The 22,224-nt window shown below is 34.1% G+C and overlaps 1 protein-coding gene across 41 annotated transcripts in view; it reads right to left on the bottom strand.

The window, feature by feature from the left end:
* Positions 1 to 22,224, bottom strand: part of NAV3 (neuron navigator 3) — a 555,833-nt gene that overhangs the window by 145,219 nt on the left and 388,390 nt on the right. For 37 of the 41 annotated variants that reach the window (XM_080604524.1, XM_080604504.1, XM_080604505.1 and 34 more), the window contains 3 exons: positions 17,441 to 17,513; positions 13,820 to 13,997; positions 140 to 208 (listed from right to left, as the gene is read on the bottom strand). In XM_080604524.1, the coding sequence (XP_080460650.1) occupies positions 140 to 208; positions 13,820 to 13,997; positions 17,441 to 17,513 (320 nt within the window). The remainder of the gene's footprint in view (positions 1 to 139; positions 209 to 13,819; positions 13,998 to 17,440; positions 17,514 to 22,224) is intronic. The other 4 variants (XM_080604527.1, XM_080604514.1, XM_080604515.1 and 1 more) reach the window with 1 other exon arrangement.

Genomic DNA, 22,224 nt, shown 5'->3' with positions numbered 1-22,224 from the left:
CTCATTGTTGCAAAGCTTGCACGCATAACATAAATACACATTTTTTAATGTCCACTTTTGTCCAAAGGATAAACTTCCAATGGACATTGACTTGCTTGAGTATCGCTAATAAGCAATAAATTAGAGATATTTAACTGACCTAGAAGTCTTTTTTTGACTGGTTGCAATTCCACTGTGATTAGACTGAGTTGCATATCTGGCTGTGAGACTGTATGAGAAGAAACAGAGAAATTGAATTAAAGGATTTCTTTGAACATGTATAGAAAGAACACACTTACCACACTTATGAGTTAATGAATGCAAATTGAACATGGAGAGAAAACACAAATTAACTGGCAAAAATATGAAGTAATGTAACATGCAGATTTTTATGAGATGCAATGCACAGATTATGAAATAATGTATATTGTTATACATTTTGTCATCTGCTAGAAGTTATTTTAGGAATAAACAATTCAGGCCACAGTGACTGAATTCTAGCTCTGTTAGTGCACCTTAAAACTTTGTGCTGGTGTTTTTGCACCCATGAAAAGTACGAAACGTGAATATACAACTAAAAGCACCTCCAGCAAATTGAATGGGTTCACAATCTGGTAGGTAGGAAGAGGTTTGCTGTACCAGAGCCAGCATGGACTCAGAAGAATCCGTACTAAAGAAAGGTGACCTGTCTGACAGTAGAGCTATGTAGAAGGAGAATCCCATCATAGTTTTCATTACTGGTGTGGCCCCATAGTTCACATACGTAAGTGATGCATTACCCACGCAATCATCAAAGGCTTCATTAGGGAAGCCATCACACGTGCTTAGATTCATTGTTAAGTTTCATAGGAAAATGCACCTTAGTCTCATAAGACATCCAAGTAGTATTTCTGCAACATAAAATATGCTGTGCTACAGGGGTAAAAAACTATGTGTTCCTTGTAACACCCAGTAATATGTCATTGCTAAACAGCAAATTGATGCCTTTATTCTTTTAGTCTTTTGCATAGGGGATGTGTAAAAGGTATAGCTAAGGTAAGGCCTCCTACCAAGTAATTTCAGATACAGTAAACAGGTGCATCCTTTGGGATCCACACAGCCTAAGGTCATACTCAGGTGCAATCACAAAATCAAATTCCTTACATTCTTAAGGAAGTGATAGGAAAATGAGTAAGCAGAAGCTCTGACAGTCACATAGTGCTCTTGTCTCTTACAGTTCTGCATCTTCTAGTAACTCCTCTGAGTAGTAGCAGGAACCATAATAATTTAGTCCCAACTTTGTAGACTGGCAGCACTTATATGAAAAACCTGGTGGTACTGATTCTACCAGAAAAGCATTAAGCAATTTCTGCCGGCCCACTGAATTGGACAGACTCAGTGTAGAGCAGATAGAAGAAGCCCTTAAAGGAAAAAAGTCTTCCCATACAGGCATGGCTGTTCTGAAGAGGATTAGGGCAAAGGCACAAACCAAGGGTCAAAGTGACACTTGAATGTGTTGCATGATTATTGTTACTTTACCAATTTATTACCCAGTAAGGGGTTCAGCACTGCCTCTGTGCCTGGCAAACACAAATGGCACATGTGCATTCAATGAATAAATAAAAGGGAGACTACTTTAGTCTTAAGAAGGCAAAACCAAATCATTTAACATATAAATGCATCATTCAGTCCTGTGATATATATCTTCACAGTAGTGCTGACAAAGTGCTCTTTCATATGACTATAACTTCTATGGGAATTGTAATAAACTGTAATAATATCATAATGATTTCTATTTATATATTTTTATTTATATAGCCATTAGTATATTACTTTGTATTTCATTTACAGCTATTTTTCTTAATAACTAGACATGCTACAAATGTGACATAGGATGTTTTACTGAAGTTGCTAAATTTGTGCTTGAATCTTTTCCCATCTTTTGGTAAGATCTTCTTTGGTAAGCCCATCTTTTGGTAAGATCTTCCACTCTTCTTTTTTTTTTTTTCAACTTATTTAAAATGAAGGAATCTAGAAAAGGTTAGCTGGTTATCTCCATTGACTAAACTAAGAAGTTTGTGAGAAAAATGGAATGTCAAATAAAACTTTAGTGTATTTATGTTGTGGAAGGTTAAATGATACATAGTACAATCAACACGGACAGTGAGTTGGAAAAGCAGAGAGAATACGATGCATCTTAACCACTGCTTGAAGAGGATGAAAGATCTGCCTAGTGCCTGGTAGCTTTCCTACTTCAAACAATGCTACTCCAAAGAGGCAAATTACTTGATCTCAGTGATGAACTCAGTTGCTGAGTTGTTGATAAGCTAGCCCACAGACAGACAACACATTAAAAAAGCATATATTTTAATAAGAATTAATATATGAAGAATCTATCTGGAAATACTTTCTAGAAAAATCTCTTTCCTTTCCAAATTCATGAAACGTCAGCCTATAGACCGTTTTCAAATTTGACAGACAGTCCTGAAAGGCATTGATGGATGTGTCAAAATAGTATAGCAACATTTCCACTGTGATTGGACAAATTTATTTTTCAAAGTAATTTAATAAATGAAGGAGAAAAAGAGAATTTTAACAGCTCAGAAACTAGATGCATCAAGCTCCTAATGACTTTGGGTCTTCCTTTACAATTAGCATTTGATGTGTTGGACCAATTAAAGCTTTGCACAGATGCCTGTTTCCCAACTTCTGGCTGCAATGTTACAAATAGGAAATGCAACACATCTAAAGTCCAGTCTCTCTTAGAGCTATTCTAAATGTATGAACAAATATTTATCTGTTGCCCTTCATCCTATCTGATAATTGTTGGTGGGTAACATCTGGCAGTCAGAAAAATAAACCTGTTTTGCTTGAAGTTGTAATTATTTATGCTTACAGATTCACTCAAAGGTACAATAAATATGTTCCTGCAATAAAGCAGCACAGATGCATGTTAATAGTCCAGACAGCAGAAATTTAGTGTCGCAGCATTTAGGACAAGGAAGGCTTTACTTGTCAGAGGGCTGGAAAGGGGGATTTTGAAAGTCCCTGGTTCTTATCTTTCTGCTCCCAAGACCCTTTCCATTGCTGTAATACTCCTACCAGCATTCTTCCCCGACACAGTGTCAGCTTTGACTCCTGGGAGAAGCCACAGGAGTTGCCTGCAAAGCCCAGCTGTGGCCCATTTTCAGGAAGGGAACACGGGAATTATGGAGGAGACCAACACTGTCTGCAGAGCCTGCAGGCAACCACTTTGCTCCTGGAGAGACGGCCCAGAGCTGGGGCTCAGTGTTGCAATGCTGGGGCCAGCACAGCCCTGGGCCTGGGCCAGGAGCAGGCCAGGAGGCTTCTGGCAACATGCTTAGCTCTCCCCTTCTTTCTAACACATAGAAGAAGAGCAGGCAAATACTTCTGGTTAAGCAAATCCTGTTCAAAAGAGGTAAGATTGTATAAATGCATCTGATCCAAAATTCTTAGAAATCAACTGGACTCAACGCTGGCTTCCACGTGGAAATCAAACACCCATATTTTCTCCCACAATCAAGGGAAACTCTAGCCACCACAACAGAGATGAAATGGTGACACTGGACATTGGTGGTTCCTTGGTGAAAAACCGTGAGAAAATGGAATAAACATGCTGAGGTTGCCCAGAAAGGCAGTTCAGCACAGAGGTAGCTGGAGAAGTACTGAGAAGGAAGCAGTGCAGATGTTACAGACTGTGGTTACCCTGAGGTGCTAATGGGAAGCCCTAGAGTTATACCACAGCCAGTCTAGTTGCAGGAACCAGGACTCAGCCCTGCACCACGAGGCTGTGCAGCACAGTCAGTCACTCTAGGGAGAGATGCACTGTGTTCCACCAAAATGAGGACTTGGATAAGGGCATGCAGTTGCAGGCAGGATAAAACGGTTTAAGAAATGGTCATGAAAGATGTAGGGAAACCTAGGGAGTCAACATAAACTACAATACCAAAGGTTCTTAAATGCCCTCCCACTAAAAGTGAAGTGAAATGTTCAACTGAAATGGGCATATAAGAGCAAAGAAGATGAAAAGGAAAGACAAGTGACTGCTGGACTCTAGACTAAAATGGCAGAAAAAGTGTCTTTCTGCTATACAAATAGGATGATATAGCAGGAAAGAAGAAGCTCTTTGAAAGTGTCTATAACACGTAAAAGCTGAAGAATTAAGGTTATATGAACCCGGATACAAAGCATGAATCAAGCTGAAAATATTTTAACCTCCTTCTTCAAAAAGTAACCCATGCAGTGTCAGCCTGCATATCATCTACTTTTCATTAACAGTCTTTTGAAAGATCAAAAGGATCACATTACATCACACTGTCAGAGCAGTGTAGCCGCTTTCCTCTAATGAGTTGCATGGTGGTTCTAAAATGCCAGCTATGCAATCTCTTAAAAGGCAAAGGGGTCTGCAGTATGTAATCAAAGATCTACCTTGGCATACTTGAATTTTAATATGCTGTTGATTTTATAAAGTGCATTTGTTTCACTAGGGTGACCGCACTCCACAACTGTTTAAGACTCTTCTATCAGAATGATTTCTTGATTAATATATATATATATATATAGTTTAAATAAAGGATTTTTAATGGAAAAAAAAATCCTACAAGATCTTGATTGTGCTGTAAACATTTTCTCTTTTTAAAAACAAAACAAAACAAAACAAAAAGAAAAACAACAAGAAGAACAAAATAAGCTCCTTGACTGCATACTTCTCATCAGCCTGCCTGGGAGAAAGCAGAATATATAATATTCTAAGGTTCACCTGACTCCAAATCCCAAGCCTGCTGGGAGAGAGGCCACAGGATACAAAAGTTTCCAAGCTCCTCACTATACCAAACAATCTGGGCAGCAAAAAGATCTCTGGCTCCTCAAATGAACATTCAAGGAAGACTGAGGAGGAAACCAAAAAACTGATTTTCCAAAGAACAATATATTTTTGACATTTCTTTTCCTTTTTTAGACTAACCCTTGTGACATAACATATGTATATATACTATATGTATGCAAGTATCTACCTATAAAAAAGTTACATATATATCTATATAAAATTTACATACATACTTTTGTATTGTGTAGATATATAATACTGAGATATATACATGTAACACACAAACATATATTAATTTTTTCATTCACAGGAGGAAATGTCTATGGTTCAGGTTAGAACTCTAGCTCATACCATGTCATCTGTTCTCTATTAAGTGGGCATCTCTCCCTTCTGCTCTTTGAAATTCCAGTATCTTATACAATAAGTCTATCTGCGTCTGATTCAGGCTTGGAGATAGGAGTAAAATTGTGTTTCCAATGTTTGCCTGTTGTTCACAGATCATCATAAACTGAAACTCAGATAACCCAGTTTTGCATCAACATTTTTGTTCACACAGAACACAGTGACTTGTAATAAGAACAAGTCATCCATCACAGCAACTACACAGTTTCTACCCTGGTCCCAGTATTTGTATTGCAGGAATTTTATGGAATTTATTGAAAGAATATGTGAGATCAGAACCTTAAAGAACCTAAAAGCATATCAACAAAGTGGAAAATGTGCTAGTTATCTACTGTGCTTAACCTGACATGTAACTCGCCTCAAACAGCACAAAAAATCTTAAAAAAATAAAAAATAAATAAAAAAAAAATTCTGAACAAATCAGCCAACAATGTTCTGCCTGCTACCAGAATCAGGGCTATGCACTTAGGGATCCAGCTTACCTTTTTATGACCTTATCTCCATATCATTTATGATCTTGAACAATAATATGTCAGATGATCTATACAGCAATGTATGCCACCATTCTGTATCACAGTTCAACACAATAAAACTGTAACAGAGGTTTCTCGTAAACAGAAGGAAGAAGGGGCTGCCACAAAGCCTGGAATTGTTGTACTTCCAAATCTGCAACCATTGTCTTTTGAAACTTCTCACAGATTTCCAGAAAATCCATATTCATCAATACATCCTAAAGAATGGTTGGGATTGCTATAAACCTGCATCAATCAACCAATTAACATGTAATTAAGGCTGTTCTTATTTAAGGTATTAAATGATACTCAAGAGTATATTTTGTTGGATCTCCCCATTCACTCCAATACAGTAAAGATCTATGCAGTATAAAGAAATTAGAAAAACTTCCAACAACAACTAGCTATGTATAAGTATTTTCAAAAACACATACCAAAAACCAAACACATATATAAGCAATTTTCCTAAGCTGATAAATTTTCTCTTTTAAGTGTGGTAAATTTTAAATATAAAGTAAGCTCATTTTTTCACTTCTATTTTAACCAATTTTCTATGGACACTAATTATATAAACAACACTGCCTGCACTTCTTTGGAAGTGTATGGACTTGTCCTTTTTTTTTTTTTTAAACTTTTTTACTTTTTTAACCTTTTTTTTTTTTACTTTTTTTTTGTCAATGAAGAGAAGAGAGAAATTCATCCATAGCTGCCAAAAAAAGTTAATGTCCTTTCATTAACTGATATCTGCCAAAGAACAATAGTAGCAGATCACATTTGCAGCAGTCTGCAAAATATTGAGATAAAGTGGACAGAAAGGACTGACAGTAGCAAAGAAAGTAACAGTACAAATGTGAAACTGACTAAAAGGGTTGCATGAATGCAAGAGAAAGATCAAGTTGTACACTGCCAGCAAGGAATCTGTTGAGGAATAAATAAAAACATGTTGCTTTAGAATAGATAATAAGGCAACATCAAATGTTTGCAAGCCATCAGAATTACATAGGTGCCAGGAAAAGAAAAAGATTCATGGACAAAAGTTCATGAGAACTCACTTTCAGAGAATGAGAAGAATTAATGGATTAGTATGGAGAGGGAAGGCAGAGCAACAAAGAATGATTGAAGAGAAAATCTCTATATTCTAAGTCTTCTTTTCCTTTTATGTATATATATATATATATATTGGATTCTGATGCTACAAAGATGAATGAAAAAATTGCTATTAAGTTCTACAAGATCAGGATTAGCAGCAGTGAAAATTACAGCCCAAGTGCATCAAACTTGAAATAAAATGTAATGAGTGATCAGAGGCAAAGGAGAGAAGTGCCAGACAATGAAAATATCTGAAGTGCACAGAATGGAAATTGTCACTAAACTGAATTAAAACATTATTTTGAAAACTGCAAGAACAGACAACAAGAAAGGATGACAGTTCCATTTTGAAATACAAACAGAACAAGAGCAGTGAAAAAAAATAAGCCGGTGGCAGAGTTAATTTATTAACAGGAGAAATCAGAGTAACTATGTCACAAGTTTCTAAAGCAGATATTCAGAAAAACATCAGATACTTTGTAGAGAAGAACTGCAGAACACAATAAATAACACAACCAATAAAGAACAAGATTTTCAGGAACCAGCCCATAGAATTATGTAGGAAGGTAAAAGATCACTTTCTGAGAGATCAGTTTAAATAAGAGTTAAAAAGTTTAAAGAAATCTTAAAAGCTATTAAGATGATATATAATCCTTTAACATTTACATTTTTATATTTTATGTGTTCTCTCTACTATGTGCTATATTATCTTATGGCTATAAGAGAGACCATTTCGTTCTGAAATTGAAAGTCCCTTTCAAATTCATTTTCTTTCCTTATGTTAAACTTTAGCAATATTATTACTTATCTTCTTATCTTAGATAGGATGGGCTACGTGGAATAGGTATGTGAAAAATACATTGTTGCTATTGCATTGTTCTGCCTTTTCTGTATGAAGGTTATCAGAAAGGACAGTAATATGCCATCATCAGAAAGTATCCCTTTTGAGTACAGTAATTTCTAAGTTGGTCATCTGCAACAGAAGGGTGTATTATGAAACTACAAATACTGCTCAGGCTTCTTTGCATACTGTGTCAAAACTCAGCCATTTTAGAAAAAAAATAAAATAGTTGCAAATGAAACTGACAGAAATCTTAATATTTAGGAGGCAATGAAGGTGTCTTTTTTAGATGTTGCTCTGCCAACATATCATAGACGTGGCCTAGAGAACGCCTGAAATTGCAATAAGCTCCAGCATGCAATAAGAGTTATATAAAATGTGTAAATAAATTTGATATTTGTGTGAGGTAAACAAATGGAATATGCAAGAAGAATCACTTTTCCCGATAACCTATATAGTGCTTATCACAGGAATAAATCTCCGATTTATGCAACTCAACATTGTTACATGTAACCTATTTGTTTAGGCACACAGCTAACTGATTTAATTAGTACACAGTGATACTACATAGTTTAGTTACCTGGGCTCTGATCAGGACTACAAGGATGAAGGAACTTCATGCCCTGGTCTGTAAAGGCATCAGAAGTTCCTTTCATTGGAAATTGTAAGGACTGTAATGATTGTGTCTTTAAGGTATGGAAGGGGGGCCAAAACTGATTCTGAAGATAGAAGGATATCTCATTTAAAGTAAAATGAAAGGCCAAAGGTCCGTTTGAAGGTCAGCTGCTGCACATACCTGTGCAATCACACTAAGCAATGCAATTCATTCTGCATTATCTCCCAGATGCATAAAAACACATCAGATTTGGCTAATAGTTTGTCTGCTCAGGACCCTACTAGTAAAAGAAGAAATAAACCTTTTCCTGATTTTTCTTCTTTGCAGTCATTGAATAATGATTCTTTAGTGGACAAAGCAGGAACAGCATACCTGATTCTCTTCATTAAAACCAAGTGACTAGCAATGACAAGAGCTAAGGATAGAGAAGAGTCTAGGTTCATCACTTTGCTTTCGATTAACAGAGAAATGACTGTTCACACATTTCATTTTTTAGCCTTTGTCAGTGCAATGCACATTGCACCGACTCTTAAGGTTGTATTTTAAACCTCATGAATACTGAAATAAAGGCCTTTTTCTAAACTGACAGTGGTGGAACCAAGATTGGCATAGGAATTGCCAGTAGTCTGGCATGGAGCTATTTAAATTCATAATCATAACCACTACATTTGCATTACTGTTTCACACAGCACAAGCTGTGTGTCCAATATGCTTCATTTTTTCCCCAGTACTTCTAAGAGGGAGGCAACATGAAACCGAGTTCATTACATTAGTTATATATGCAACTGCCTGTAGAAATCAGCTACCTAACTTTGTTTATGCGCTTAGGAAAACCAGGGTGCTCTTTTAATATAACAAATTTAACAAAATCCATCTGGACCTCAAGCTGTGCTCATCATTCCTGTACGTGATAAAATAGTTTGTCCGTCTTGTGGAATTTTGCTGACAGCTTACTGAAACCAGTTACTGCCTAATCCATAAATGAGACAGAACTTCTTTCATCCACATGTGTTTTCTCTTAGTATCTGGGTGGTTGAAAGATCATCACTGTAGAACGTTTAGATGTATTGCTGTGATAATGGAATCCACTAGCAAAGTGAAGCATAAAAATATAATGTAACCATTGTTGTCATGTATCTGTACTGACAGATATAAATAAGGCCACCAGCACGGTATTTTTTTTTTTTAACAAAATCTCAAAGCAGCAACAAAGTCATAACTAAATAGTGAAGTGCCTACCTCAGATTTTGAAGTATTCAATTCCCACAGCTAGTCATACAAGAATGTAGGAAATTTTAGGATAAAAAGAAATCAGAAATCCTATTTAAAACTGTTCTCTCCCGTGAGTTACCATTTATTATTTACCACAGACTTTTCCACTAATTGTCTAAATCATTTTAAGAGTTCTTATACTTAGCAGTAAAAAATTACAGTCTACCATATATAAAACATATTCTTTGCATTGAAATTCCATTCACCATAAATCAACTTTCTTCTTTCTTTTTAGATTTTAATTTGAAATTTAGCTGTTGTGCTTAGAATTACATAGGCCAATGAGACTCTTTCACATGCAGAATCTTGCAAGCTTCAGTGTGTACACTTTTCACAATTCTGAGCTTGGTTAGGGACAGATTACATGGGATTAGGAACACAAAAGTGTTGTCACACTGACCAAATGTAGATACATTTGTTAGGACCTGAGAATAATATAACTTAAGAGTATCTGCAATTATAAAGACATAATTTCAAAGACTTTAATCGTTACATGAAATGTGAAACAGAGTGCTTTTAAAAAGTAAAAAGTCTGTAAAATATATAGAAAGTAAAAAGTCTGTAAAATATATAGTATATTTGTTTTGGTTCTGCCTGTATGTGCACACACATATGAAAGGTACACACTAAGCATATTTAAATTTACATAATGGTTCAAAAATATTTTTTGTCATCTACCCATAAGGTAATTTTCACAAACTATTTTAAAATTTAGTCAAAATAGCTTTGAAGAACTAAGCTATTACTGAGTAAACATGAATGTGCCATTGTCTACTGTGTTCATTATCTCACTTCTGCCCTACTAATGAAGTGATTTTACTTGCTCCTCTGGAAAATCCAAAAGAACTATTGCTAGGTAATAAAGGACCACAGACCAAATTAATGGAAAAGAATTTCCGTTATGTGTATTTCCCAAATAATTTTCCCAATATATACACCATATACTTTTCACAGTATAAAATGTAAGAAAACAGAACATATTAAGAATTTTTAAAGGCACATTTAGAACTGCAACAGGCTAATAGAGAAAGGGAGTCATTGCTGCTTTATAAACTTGTAATAAATTGTCTTTAATATGAAATAGCTAGTTTTATCACCACTGCTTTAGAAAAAAAATGCAAAATTACTCTATTATTGATATAAGTTAGATTATCCATTATTGAGTTAATAATTATGTGTAACAACATAGGAAAAAAATGTGACTTTATTACACACCTTAGGTTTTACTACTTCTCATTATTCTTCATTCAATGAAGGAGGAAGGTTCAAGAATCTGTATGAAAATACTTTTTTTCTCAAACATATCTAAAAGTCTCAAGTGTCAAATGAAACAGTATATGAGTTCACAAGGACCTTCTGGAAATTCTGCCCTTAAATCAGTCAGTCATGGAATCACAGAAGCATAGAATGGTTTGGGTTGGAAGAGACCTTTAAAGGTCATCTAGTTACCCCTGTAATTAATGCTGAGACATGGTCGCCATGAAAGCAATCATATTTTAGAAATTAGCCTTGTGAGACATGTAAGCTACCTGTCCACAGCAAAAGGCAGGCAAGATGAATCCCATCAAAGGAGTTGTCTTCTATTAATTTAATATTTTGGAAATAATGGAATCTAAATGGAATCCTCTATTTACTCATTACTAGCTTAAGATTAAAAAGGCTGTTTGGCAAATCATTTTGATTTTCCAAAATATGTGCTTTGATGGAAAAAATATAGAGTTAAATTATATGATTGCTATGAAGGGAAGGCTTGCTAAGTCTTCTATATACAGTTTAAATCAAAAGACACTTGTATATGCACATGTATTTGAGGAGACCGTATTTTTCAAATGCAGTAATTTCTTCTTAGAAGTGGACATGTAATTGTAATTTCCTATTATTACTTCAAAACAATGGCAAATGAAAGAGAAAATTTATATTAAAAAAAATCCATATTTATCTATATATTTATATTTGTTTGTTTCTAAGTTCTGGAGTTCCTTGTTTTGCTAACTGCTCAGAATACTAGAAGCATTTACAACAGAAGATAAAAATCTTTCATTCAGACACTTTTCAGAACTAGGGACCTTTCTTTATCTTTACAGCCTTTATGGAAAATGTATGGGTAGAGAAAATCTTACTCTCTCAGACAGTACAGAAATTTCTGGTGAGAAAAATTCAATTTATGTATATGTGAAAGGAAACAGACAAAATCTTGCTTTCAGTTTATAGGTAGGAAATAAGAAAGACAGTATTAATCTTGGTATAACAATTTTTTACATTGAAAAATTTTGTAGCTGAAATATGATTATAAATAACTATCAACAATATGTATATAAATATAAAGGAGTGAGGTGATATTAAGACTCCCAGCATTAAATTAGGAAGTCTAAAGCACACTGATGGAAGTAGAAATCCCGTTAAACCATCCTGGGATGTCATTTTATGAAAGTATGAAAACTGGGATTTTGGACACAGAAAGATTGCCTTTCTCCATAATGAAGTATGTTCATAACAAAGGAGAAGAGGAGAAATAGGCACTGAAGGACCGTGAGATCTTGGAAATTATAATGAAAGAAAAGCTTTATAAAATTCCATCCCCCCTTTGCCGACCGTTCCTGAGCAGACAAAGGACTAGTGTGCAATCGCTGTCTTCCAAATCATAAACAACTGCTTTGCTCCAAGCTTTTTTGGACAAACAGAATTCCTTGCAATAGTGGTGATATACAAAGGAACACGATAACTATTTTTATTAAAAATACACCATGGCTAAATTGGAAAAGCAGAAAATGTTTCAGTTTTACTAAATTCTAAACAAAACCCAATAACCAAAGGTATTTGCATACAGCTGGCTAAGCCCTTGATTCCACTGATTAAAGCAGTGAACACTTCTAGACCCACAATCAAAATATCTTCCTTATGATAGAAAACAACGTCTGATTTCTGAATAACAAGATGTAATGTCCTCTTAAATGTCTTACAGAAAGCAGAAAATCAACTTCAGAAAATGTTCAGAGTGCTTAGAGTCTTCCCGGATGGTGCCGTAATTCCCTACATTACATGTTAATAGCAAACTTCACAGAAAAAGCATTCAAAGAGATTAATTTTCAGAAGCAAAGAAAAAAAAATGCATTTCACATTGTAGTGTCCCAGGCAAATGCAAGTGTATCTTAATTTTTGTATCAAATGAGGTAATCAGAAATGCCACCAAAAACATTTTGCTATAAATTTATTTTTATAACATTCTTAAATTCAAGGCAAAGATTTCTATTGGGCTGAAGTGCAAAAGGTTTACTCAACTGAAGAAATAGGCTGTTTACTATAAACAGGAAAGTGTATTTTAGATGTTAAGGACTCAAGAACCAAAATTTAATTATTGTAGTCTGATACTTTTACTCATGGATTTATCACATTCTAGATATGCAATTGTTAATGAAGTATGCAAAATCTTTTAAACAAGAAAATATTAAATCAAACAAGTACAAACAAGTATTAATACCTACAGAGCAATGTATAAAGTTCTTCATTAAAAATTCACTTTACATAGCCCTATATGAGAATAGTTTTTTTTTTTTTTTTCTCAGTAAAGTATACTCTGAAAATACTCTTTCCATTTGAATAGAAATTTGTACTTAAACTGATTCTTTTGTCATGGCCAATAGGCAACGACTTTCTGAAAATATTTCTTCAGCTTCAGTCTGAGAGTAATGTAATTCAACAGTTTTCTGTTGAATTTCTTGCTTTACTAACTAAATCTTAAATTGTCCTCTTAAAAGAAACAAAAAACTTCTTCAAAGTAAAAAAAAAAAAAAATCAAAAACCACACGAATAGAATTAGGCACTCAAAAACACAATGCATGGGAACAAAAAGATTTTATAATAAATGAAACTATTGTGTCTTTCCTCTATTTTGCCTCCCCATGTGAGGAAAACATGAAAATAATCAGTATTCTAACCTGAAGATGTGCTAACCATCTCTTACTGTGCAAAGGACTGTAGAAACAAATATGAAGAATGCCTTGAAATTAACTAAAAATTGAACTAAATTTAATTGGGAAGGTTTTCTGCACTCACTGTAGCTTTACTCTCAAGAAATGCAAGCTCAACACCAAACAGACACTTAAATAAATATTGTTTTCCTACATCTATTGCAAAAATAACTGGTACAAAAATAACAATTAAAAAAAGCTAGTCTTTTAAGCCTTTTTTAAGGTGAACTATTTTTTTTTTCCACATGAACATCTCCTTTTTGAACAGGCAAATAAAAAGCTTTTACACATAAGAAAATTAACTTTTTAACCTACCTCGACTGCATATCTTGGTGTGTTTTGGACTGGCTGCTTTCAGCTGAAGGTGAAGGGACTTGCTGTTGTAGCTCCACCAAAGACTGATAGTACTGTTGCTGATGATGTTGCTGCTGTTTGTACCGAGACAAACTGAAAAACAGCCCTAAAATGGCTTTCAAATTTCCATTCCTTATTTCTATTAAAAAAAAAAAAAAAAGAGAAATGAGTGAAAACTGTGGTTTTACACTTTCAGCTTTGTAACAGTTTTATACTCAAACATTTATGTACATAAACCTATACATGCTTATGCCTTTCCGCATTTATCTCTACAATTGGGGACATGTTAACTGTCGCTGATACGTTATTGTTTGTTATCTTCAATTATTTGTGTGTCATTGTTGCAAGAAACATATCTCCATAATGTCCACATGATGAGTCAAATGTGCATGGTCATAAAGAAGGTTAAACCTAACCTTATATAATATATATAATCTCAAGTGAATACAGTACACAGACGCAACAAAGTACAAGGATTCTTGGGAAGCAGGGAAACTTCTTTTACAATTAGTAAAATCTGAATTCTTTCTGGCTTTAGGAACACTCCCCTTCTAACTAGTTGCTTTCAATTCCTCTTCTGGATTCTTGGTAAAATTCTGTGCACAGTGGAAGTAAATAATGACTGCTAAAAAAATTGAAAAGAGATGATAACAACCTCGTTCATAAGTCTATATGCATTCACAAGAATTAGTAAGGAACATAAGAGACACAGATTAATGGAAAACAACAATAAAAAGAGGTGACCATAAGGTGTGTGATTACATCTCTGAACTTTCCAGTTACATGATTTTCTAGGTTTATATGTCAGACTGCCAGTACTGATTAATAAAGACTTCAAAACTACAGCTTTCACTTGAGGCTAAAATAGCTTCCCATATGAAATTCTGTTGACTCAAAGTAGCATCCTCATGTATCCCATTCCTTTCTCTTTGTCTTTGCCCAGCCTGAGATAAAGGTTTTAAAAGGCTAATGTTATTCTTTGCTCATAACAGATCTCTGTGTCAGAAAAAGACGACTCAGGGGGCTTTAATTAAATTATCTGCAGCACTTAGGTCTGTTCATATCTTCATTATTAATTTTCTTTGGCACTGGGCTTCTTGTGAAAGGTTTTCATTAGGCCAGTAGACTTGTAACCTAACATTACAATCTTTCTGTCTTTCCTGCAAATCTAAATATTGTGTTGTATGTGCTACATAGCCTTTCTGAGGTAATGTTTAAAACACAGTTTATAAACAAGCACTTTCATATTAATGTATTTTAAACCATATTAATTTCCTTTTAATAAAATTATGTGAAATGTTGATGTATACATGAACAGACCATCAAGCATTGTAGCCCTTAGACTCGATCTTTTCTCAAAAGCAAACACAATCCTGGACTTCACTATGTACTTTGCAAAATGGAAATTTGTTCTGAGTATCCATACTTCCTCTTCTTCCCTGTGAAGATGAAAATTCTAATATGTACTAAACTCTTGTAGGGAAGAGGAGGGGAGTGTTTTACTTAGTAGCAACTGGTTTATTATTTATCATTTGGGTTCTCCAGTACAGATTTTGCAGTCAAGACTGGAAAACAACTTTGGTTCTAGACCTCCTTGCTCAAGTGTTGAAATGAGGTGGGAAACTGGTTGTGAAATCTTTAATCTTTGTTAAGATCATTGTTTACTGTTCCAGAAACTGTCTGAAGGATGCATTAATAAATGACCCAATTTATGTGACAAGACACATTCACCAAAGCCTATTATGAGAAACAGCCTTACCTGTTTCTAAACTTAATTTTAAACATAAATGTGCTGACAAAACACTATGAAGGTAACCTGATAATTTAATGATAAAAAAGCATGCCAGCTTTTCTCAATTCCTTCCCTTCAAGCAAATTGTTCAGGACTGTACGTGCTAGAAATGGTATATTTAAAGGAGTCACACTTCTGTGTCAGTTTGCACTAACGTCACTACAAAGACATTAGATTTATACCGGAGTCACGACTAACTGCAAAACAGCAAAACTTGTTTTAATCTTACGTCAGAACTCAAAGTCTGCCTTATTAAAATTTTGTTTTAAAGATTAATAAAAGTGTTTTTAAAATAGTCCTTGCATTTAAAACTATATAGCAATATTGCTTTTGGTAGTATTTGCACTTAATGCCAAACAGTTGAAGCTTCTATCTTTTAAAAACTATTTTCCAAAGCAAAAAAAAAAGGTATGAATGAAGGCATGTATTACAGAATGCAATCCAATTTTAAGTTTATGAAGTAGAAAGGAAAACGGGTGTTGTATTATGTCATGGTATCAAACAAAGAGTATTGTCATGTAATAAATTTATGCTCTTCACACATCTGATTCTTATTTTGTATGCATGTAAAAATAGTCTTTGCTGAAAAATTGAGTTCTAAACAGCTTTGAGATGAATAGCAACATGTAAATATTCAGTATCCCACCATCATATCTACAGTATATACAGAGGTTCCTTTGAATCAGTTAAGGATCTTTCCATAATTTGAGAAGTATAGAAAAAGAGACAGTACATATGTTATAGTTATGATACACTTCTGTTAAGATACTGGAAAGGTACTAGATGGTGAAGGATGACAATGGTGAGTTAATTGAGTTAATTTTAAAATCAAACACTAGCTATATCATTCAAGATTTTTCTTCTGTGATCTAAAAATCAATGAAATTTACCATCTCTTAAAAAAAAATATATATTTTTTTAAAAAATCTTTTAGTTGTAATAAAAATAAAATAAAAAAATAAAAATAAAAATAAAAAAAATAATATAAGGTTGCATCTTGTTAATAACTAAAAGCTTCAGCAGCTACGGAGGTCAAAGGGATTTCGAAGATGCACAGCAGCTTGCAGAACTACTTAATCCTTTACAGGCCAAAATCTTGTATCCATTGTATTAATCTAAAAGATAAAGTATCCACCTGACTTAATTTTATATTAATATGGCAAATATTACATATTAATTAAAAGTATTGGTATTTTAATGGTTTTGATTTTATACTTTTATAAGTGTATCAGGCAAGGACTAATATATTAAAAAAGGTTATAATATAAGCGGCAAGACCATTTGCTCATTCACTTAATACATTATATCAAAATAATGAAATAAATTTCATAGGCATCCTTACAACATTACTACCGGTAATAAATGCTCTTAAAAAATAGTATTCCATGAGTTTACACATCTAAGCAAGATTTTTACACCGATGTTTGTGGTTTTGAAACCCATACACAAACCCATACATGAGAAATGTATACATGGAAAAAACTCTACCTATCTGATATTGTGGAGATAACATGAAAAGATTAATATATTTGAAAATAAAGATATTATTTTAAAATGTGCCTTAGGTTTCATAAACATACTGAATTTCTTGGTTCATTTGCAAGGGAAAATTAAAGGGAAATCTAAATTTTTCTCACACTCTCTCTCTCACTGTAATATATTAATCTATGTTTGAATTCCACTCAAGACAGCTGCAGTTTGGTATAGAAGTACAAATAATTTGTATTATGAAAATTAATTTTCAGGAAAAAAGAATCCAATTATTTGTTCTGATGATCTGCTTCTCTTACCTTCCGCAGAAAGACCTTGGACATTTACGCCTCTGGCTGCCAGAAAGCTAAGGCAAACATCAACATTCTCAATCTGCAATATGAACAGAAATAACAAGCAGCATAAGACTATTTGACAAAATGTACTGAAGTAAAAATGTAGGGAGAAAAAAAAAAAAAAAGAAACAGCCCAGGAATGAATACTTTACATTCATCGCATACTACAGCTCTTTACCAAAGTTTAGCAAGAATGATTACTCCTAATTGGGGAACTGATATAAAGCGTTCATTGTCCACTTTGGTGCTTAAAAACAATTCATAAATGCCCAATCCAGAATGGCATGCTGGCAAATCAGCAACCCACCTACTTAACATAAAACTGGATTTGATACACTACAAAGGAACAGCAATGAAAGCATCCATACGGGACACTGAATATATGTCTGGAGATGTGGGTGACTGAGTGAGCTGAAAAAATGAAAGTAAAAACATCCAACAAATGTTTTAGCAAAAGTATTTCATTGGAATGATGTAGAATTTTGTGAAAATGATGTCACAGTGATCTCTTATTCTCTATTTTTGTCCTTCAAATCTCATGCTAAAAAATTTTAATTTAATTAAAGTTTATGATACCCTGAAAAGTGCTCACTTAGTAAAGGACATGTTGCACTACTGCTGATGGTTTAGAATAATTTTACAGTTGCTACAGACAGCTTTAGGGAAGAGCAGAAAAAAATGTAGCCTAAATATAGACCAATAAAAGGATCACAATTCTGCCTGTACAATGACTAGTCACAGCATTAAATTAACTCTTTTTATGTTTCTATTTTTCAGTTTAGGGAGCCAGAATGTTCCAAAAAATTCATTTAAATTACTGTCCCTTCCTGCTTTCCCCCTCCCTCCCAGGTTCTATGAAGCAAATATAAATGTAACATCTTTCAATTAACAACTTTGTATGTCAAAAAATGTTCCTATCAACACAAAATAATGGTGTGTAAAGAGATGTCCTATGTCAAGTGGCTTCAACAGACATGATTTTAAATTACATTTTTTTAGATCGACAGATACTTTTAAGGCAATTTGACTACTCGCACACATACAAAAAATTAACAATATAATTTAAATGCCTATTTTCATTGAAAAATATTAAAAGAAATAAGGAAAATTCAGCACCAAAACCATAAACCTGGAGTAGATCAAGTCCAAGCACTTAATTTTATTTGAATGTTTACACATTTTACAAAACTTCATATGAGCAGCTTTCGACCCTTATAACATGAGGGGTAAATTCATTCCTGGAATGAAAACTCCTTTTTTGTTGACAGTATCTTTTCTATGCTGAGAGGAGGGCGTAACTATTATTGTCTTTGTATGATTGCAGTTCTGCCTTTATTCTTAGCAAATATTAGTAGCTAAAAGGAATAGAAACATTCGTTTTACTACTGACCCTAGAAGTATATATTATGAGTTTACACAGACTTTCTTGACCCACAGGTAGTTTTTATAGACATATAAGCATCTACAAAACTTTTAGATATGAGCTTGTTAAGCACAATAAACTCCAGTAGCAACAACATCTTTTAAAAAGTCTTCTCCTACACTTATTTAACTGTTTTTAAGAACACGTTACTATATATAGGGAACGATAAACAATCTCTCTCCTAAATCAATTAAAAAAAAATACAACTCTGCAGCTAACTCTTATTAAAGTTACTGCTAAGTTGGGGTTCACAATTAAGCTTTCATAAATCAGTTTGGCTGGTGTCACCAATCTGTGTATCTGTGAAAGTGGTATAACCATTCCTCTAAATCAATTAGATTACTCCAGCTCAGCTCTGGCCAAGCACTGTACTTACAGATACTCAGGCATTAACTATCATTTTCTTAAATGTTTATGTAGCTGCACATCATGATAAATAAATAGATAAATAAATAGATAAATAAACCAGGTCATTTCATAAGAGATAGTGATGTGACACAGCCAAGTGAGTTGAAAGTTGGCTGCAGCTAAAATGGGATGATCTGCTTCTTCCTCACCTCCTCCTCCCAGGCGTGGGGCCTTGCTGCTGCCACCTCGTCTGGCTTCAACACTTCTCTGAGCACACTGGGAGCTGGCTCAGTGCAGAAAACTCACCCAGCAAAACAGGCAATCTTATTTTAGTCACTCCGGTTTCCTATGCAGTCACATGAGCACAGGAGTCAGTGGAGGACAGGGTGTGTCCAAGCCTGAGAAAGGCATGATTTGGGAGAGGATGTGGAAGATGGGGAGGAGGGAAAGGGAGATTGAGCCACTCCTGAGGGCAACAGCAAGGAATTGGGCTGGCTCTGTCCTGACCTCCAACTACGCACCTGGATCAGCCATGAAAATAAAGAACACAATGAGAATATCTGTACTTGACCTTTAAACAATGTCAACTACAGAAGAAACCAATTCAAATGGAAATTTTCCTGTCCCGAAGAATTTAACAGAAATTAAGTTTTGTTTGGATATAAGCTGTATAACTTAGACCCTCTCTGAACTTTCAAATCAACTTTAATGTAGAACTTCAAACTATTACTACTACTTTGAAACTACTTCAAAGATGGGAAATTTTGTTCTGACACTAAGTACTAGAAGCTAAAGGGGAAAAAAACAAAAACAGACTGAAGTAAGTAATGCTCACCTCCAAATAACCAAATCAATACTTCCTAGCAGATCTCTTAGAATAACCAAGGCATTTTTCATAATGGACATGTGTTCTCTGCAGTAATTCAGGAGGCCATCGCTATAAAAAACACCTAATTTGATAAGGCCCACTTAAACCTTTAAGTGCTATGAAAACATCTCAATATCTACCTGAAATACTAAATATTTAGAAAATAATAAGCCTAAGTCTTAACATACATTTCAAATGAAAAATAATAAAAATTAATTATCTTATAGAAATGGTGCCTGGTTATTTTACGTGTATACATCTACTTGTACATGTCTTTGAAATCACATCTCTTAAACTTGCAGACAAATCAAGTCATTACTATTAACACCAATGACTTAATATACTGCAGAACTACAAAGAAAATTCTGTTTTGCTTCATGGTTCACCAAGAGATCTGCAACACAAACCTTAAGTCCAAAGTCATTCCTGTTGGTGGTGCTGCATGAATTAATAACAGAGGCCAACTTTCAGACAATAGACTGTGGCTGCAGTGTTAGCTTTATAATAAAGTCTTGTTCTGGCTTGTGAATTGAGCGTTTGGTGTGGCAACTCACAGCCACATAATACACAGAAAATGTCAGAACATAACTCTTACAGTCATTTTTCTGATAATAACTGCAGTTACTATAAAACTCTCAGGAACTGTTAGAAGATTCAATAAGACATCCATTAATACATTTGTGGGTTATTTTCACTTTCTTTCCTTTCCAGTCTAGAAGTTAGCCTTAAAGTTGTCCCATTTTGAAGCTTTCAGTGTGTCTATAAACATTGCTTTAATTACCTACTTCTTGCCTTGGCAAACCGCAGTTATTCTTTGAACTCAAACCCTAGCAGCCCCAAACACTTTTTATTCAAACTTACCAACAGATGAGAGTAATTTTTCAATTACAAAAGCTCTAAGAGATTTCAAGCAGTTTCTACTCCTCAATACTGTTTCAATCAAGAGTGGTATGAATCCCTGAAGCCCATGTTTATTTAAGTAGTTAGTGGTGGCATTATTATACACTGGGGTAAACTCTTACGAGTGCTAACACTGCATATATAGAAATCTACCTGCTTAAACATTAAGGACTAAGGATTTTGCTTTGTAATACTTCATGTAGACGCCAGACAAATTTTATGAAATATGCCCACAATTTTGTAATGAATTTTACTTTCAAACAGCACAAGTTCACAACAGAGGTGATGTTTCCCATTAACATGAACAGTATCATAAGAAATACAAAGTGTTGTAGCAGATGCAGTTTGCTTCAGTACATAAATCAGGATACACAGATCCCAAATCTTACATATCAAGACACAGAAAGTGAATCAAATTTGCTTGTATTGATAAGAACATAGCTTGTATTGCTTAATTGCTAAGAACGTACTGCTGCTGAAATCACATCACTGTTACTCACAAATATTATTTGTTTCAAATCACTTAGTTTATACTAAAGGTTCAAAAGACTGAAAGAAATGAAGTGTGTTGAATAACAGATTTGCCACATTAAAAATATTAAAACCTAAAAATGGAATAGTTAAATAATTAATGATATAATACATCTTCATTGCCATGTAGGTATTTGTCCACCTAGCTATTCAAATAAAAATGTTGAAAGCCAATCAGTATTACAAGAGACTGCTTGTCAGAGGTAAACAAAGACTATCATCTCTAATAATATAACCATTTCCTTATCAAAACTGAAGAATAATTTATCCTATTCTGAAATGTAGTTCCAGCTTCATGGGTGCAAGTAAACTCAGCTAAGAGGATGATAATTTAGGAATTTAGATTTGTAGGCATCATCAGATAACATCATTTGATACTTATTAAATTAAGCCTACTGAATTATGCTTTTTAAGTATTAAGCTGCTTGTGTAAATCAAATCCTTTTAATGTTGTTCGTACACATAACCTTGTGAAAAATGCATCTGAAATACTTACACCATAAATAGTAGCGAGTCCCAAGATATTTCTACACCCACATTTTAGGGGATTATATTTAAAACAATTATGTACAAATAAGCAGCAATATCACAACTGCAACACTATTATTACATTATATGGCATACAAAGAAGATACATTGCAAAACTACTGTAACATATTACATGCTGTAGTTGTGGGT

The sequence above is a fragment of the Anser brachyrhynchus genome (assembly GCF_964034855.1).
Source record: "Anser brachyrhynchus genome assembly, chromosome: 1".
NCBI lineage: Eukaryota > Metazoa > Chordata > Aves > Anseriformes > Anatidae > Anser > Anser brachyrhynchus.
This window is presented reverse-complemented; position numbering and strand designations above follow the sequence as displayed.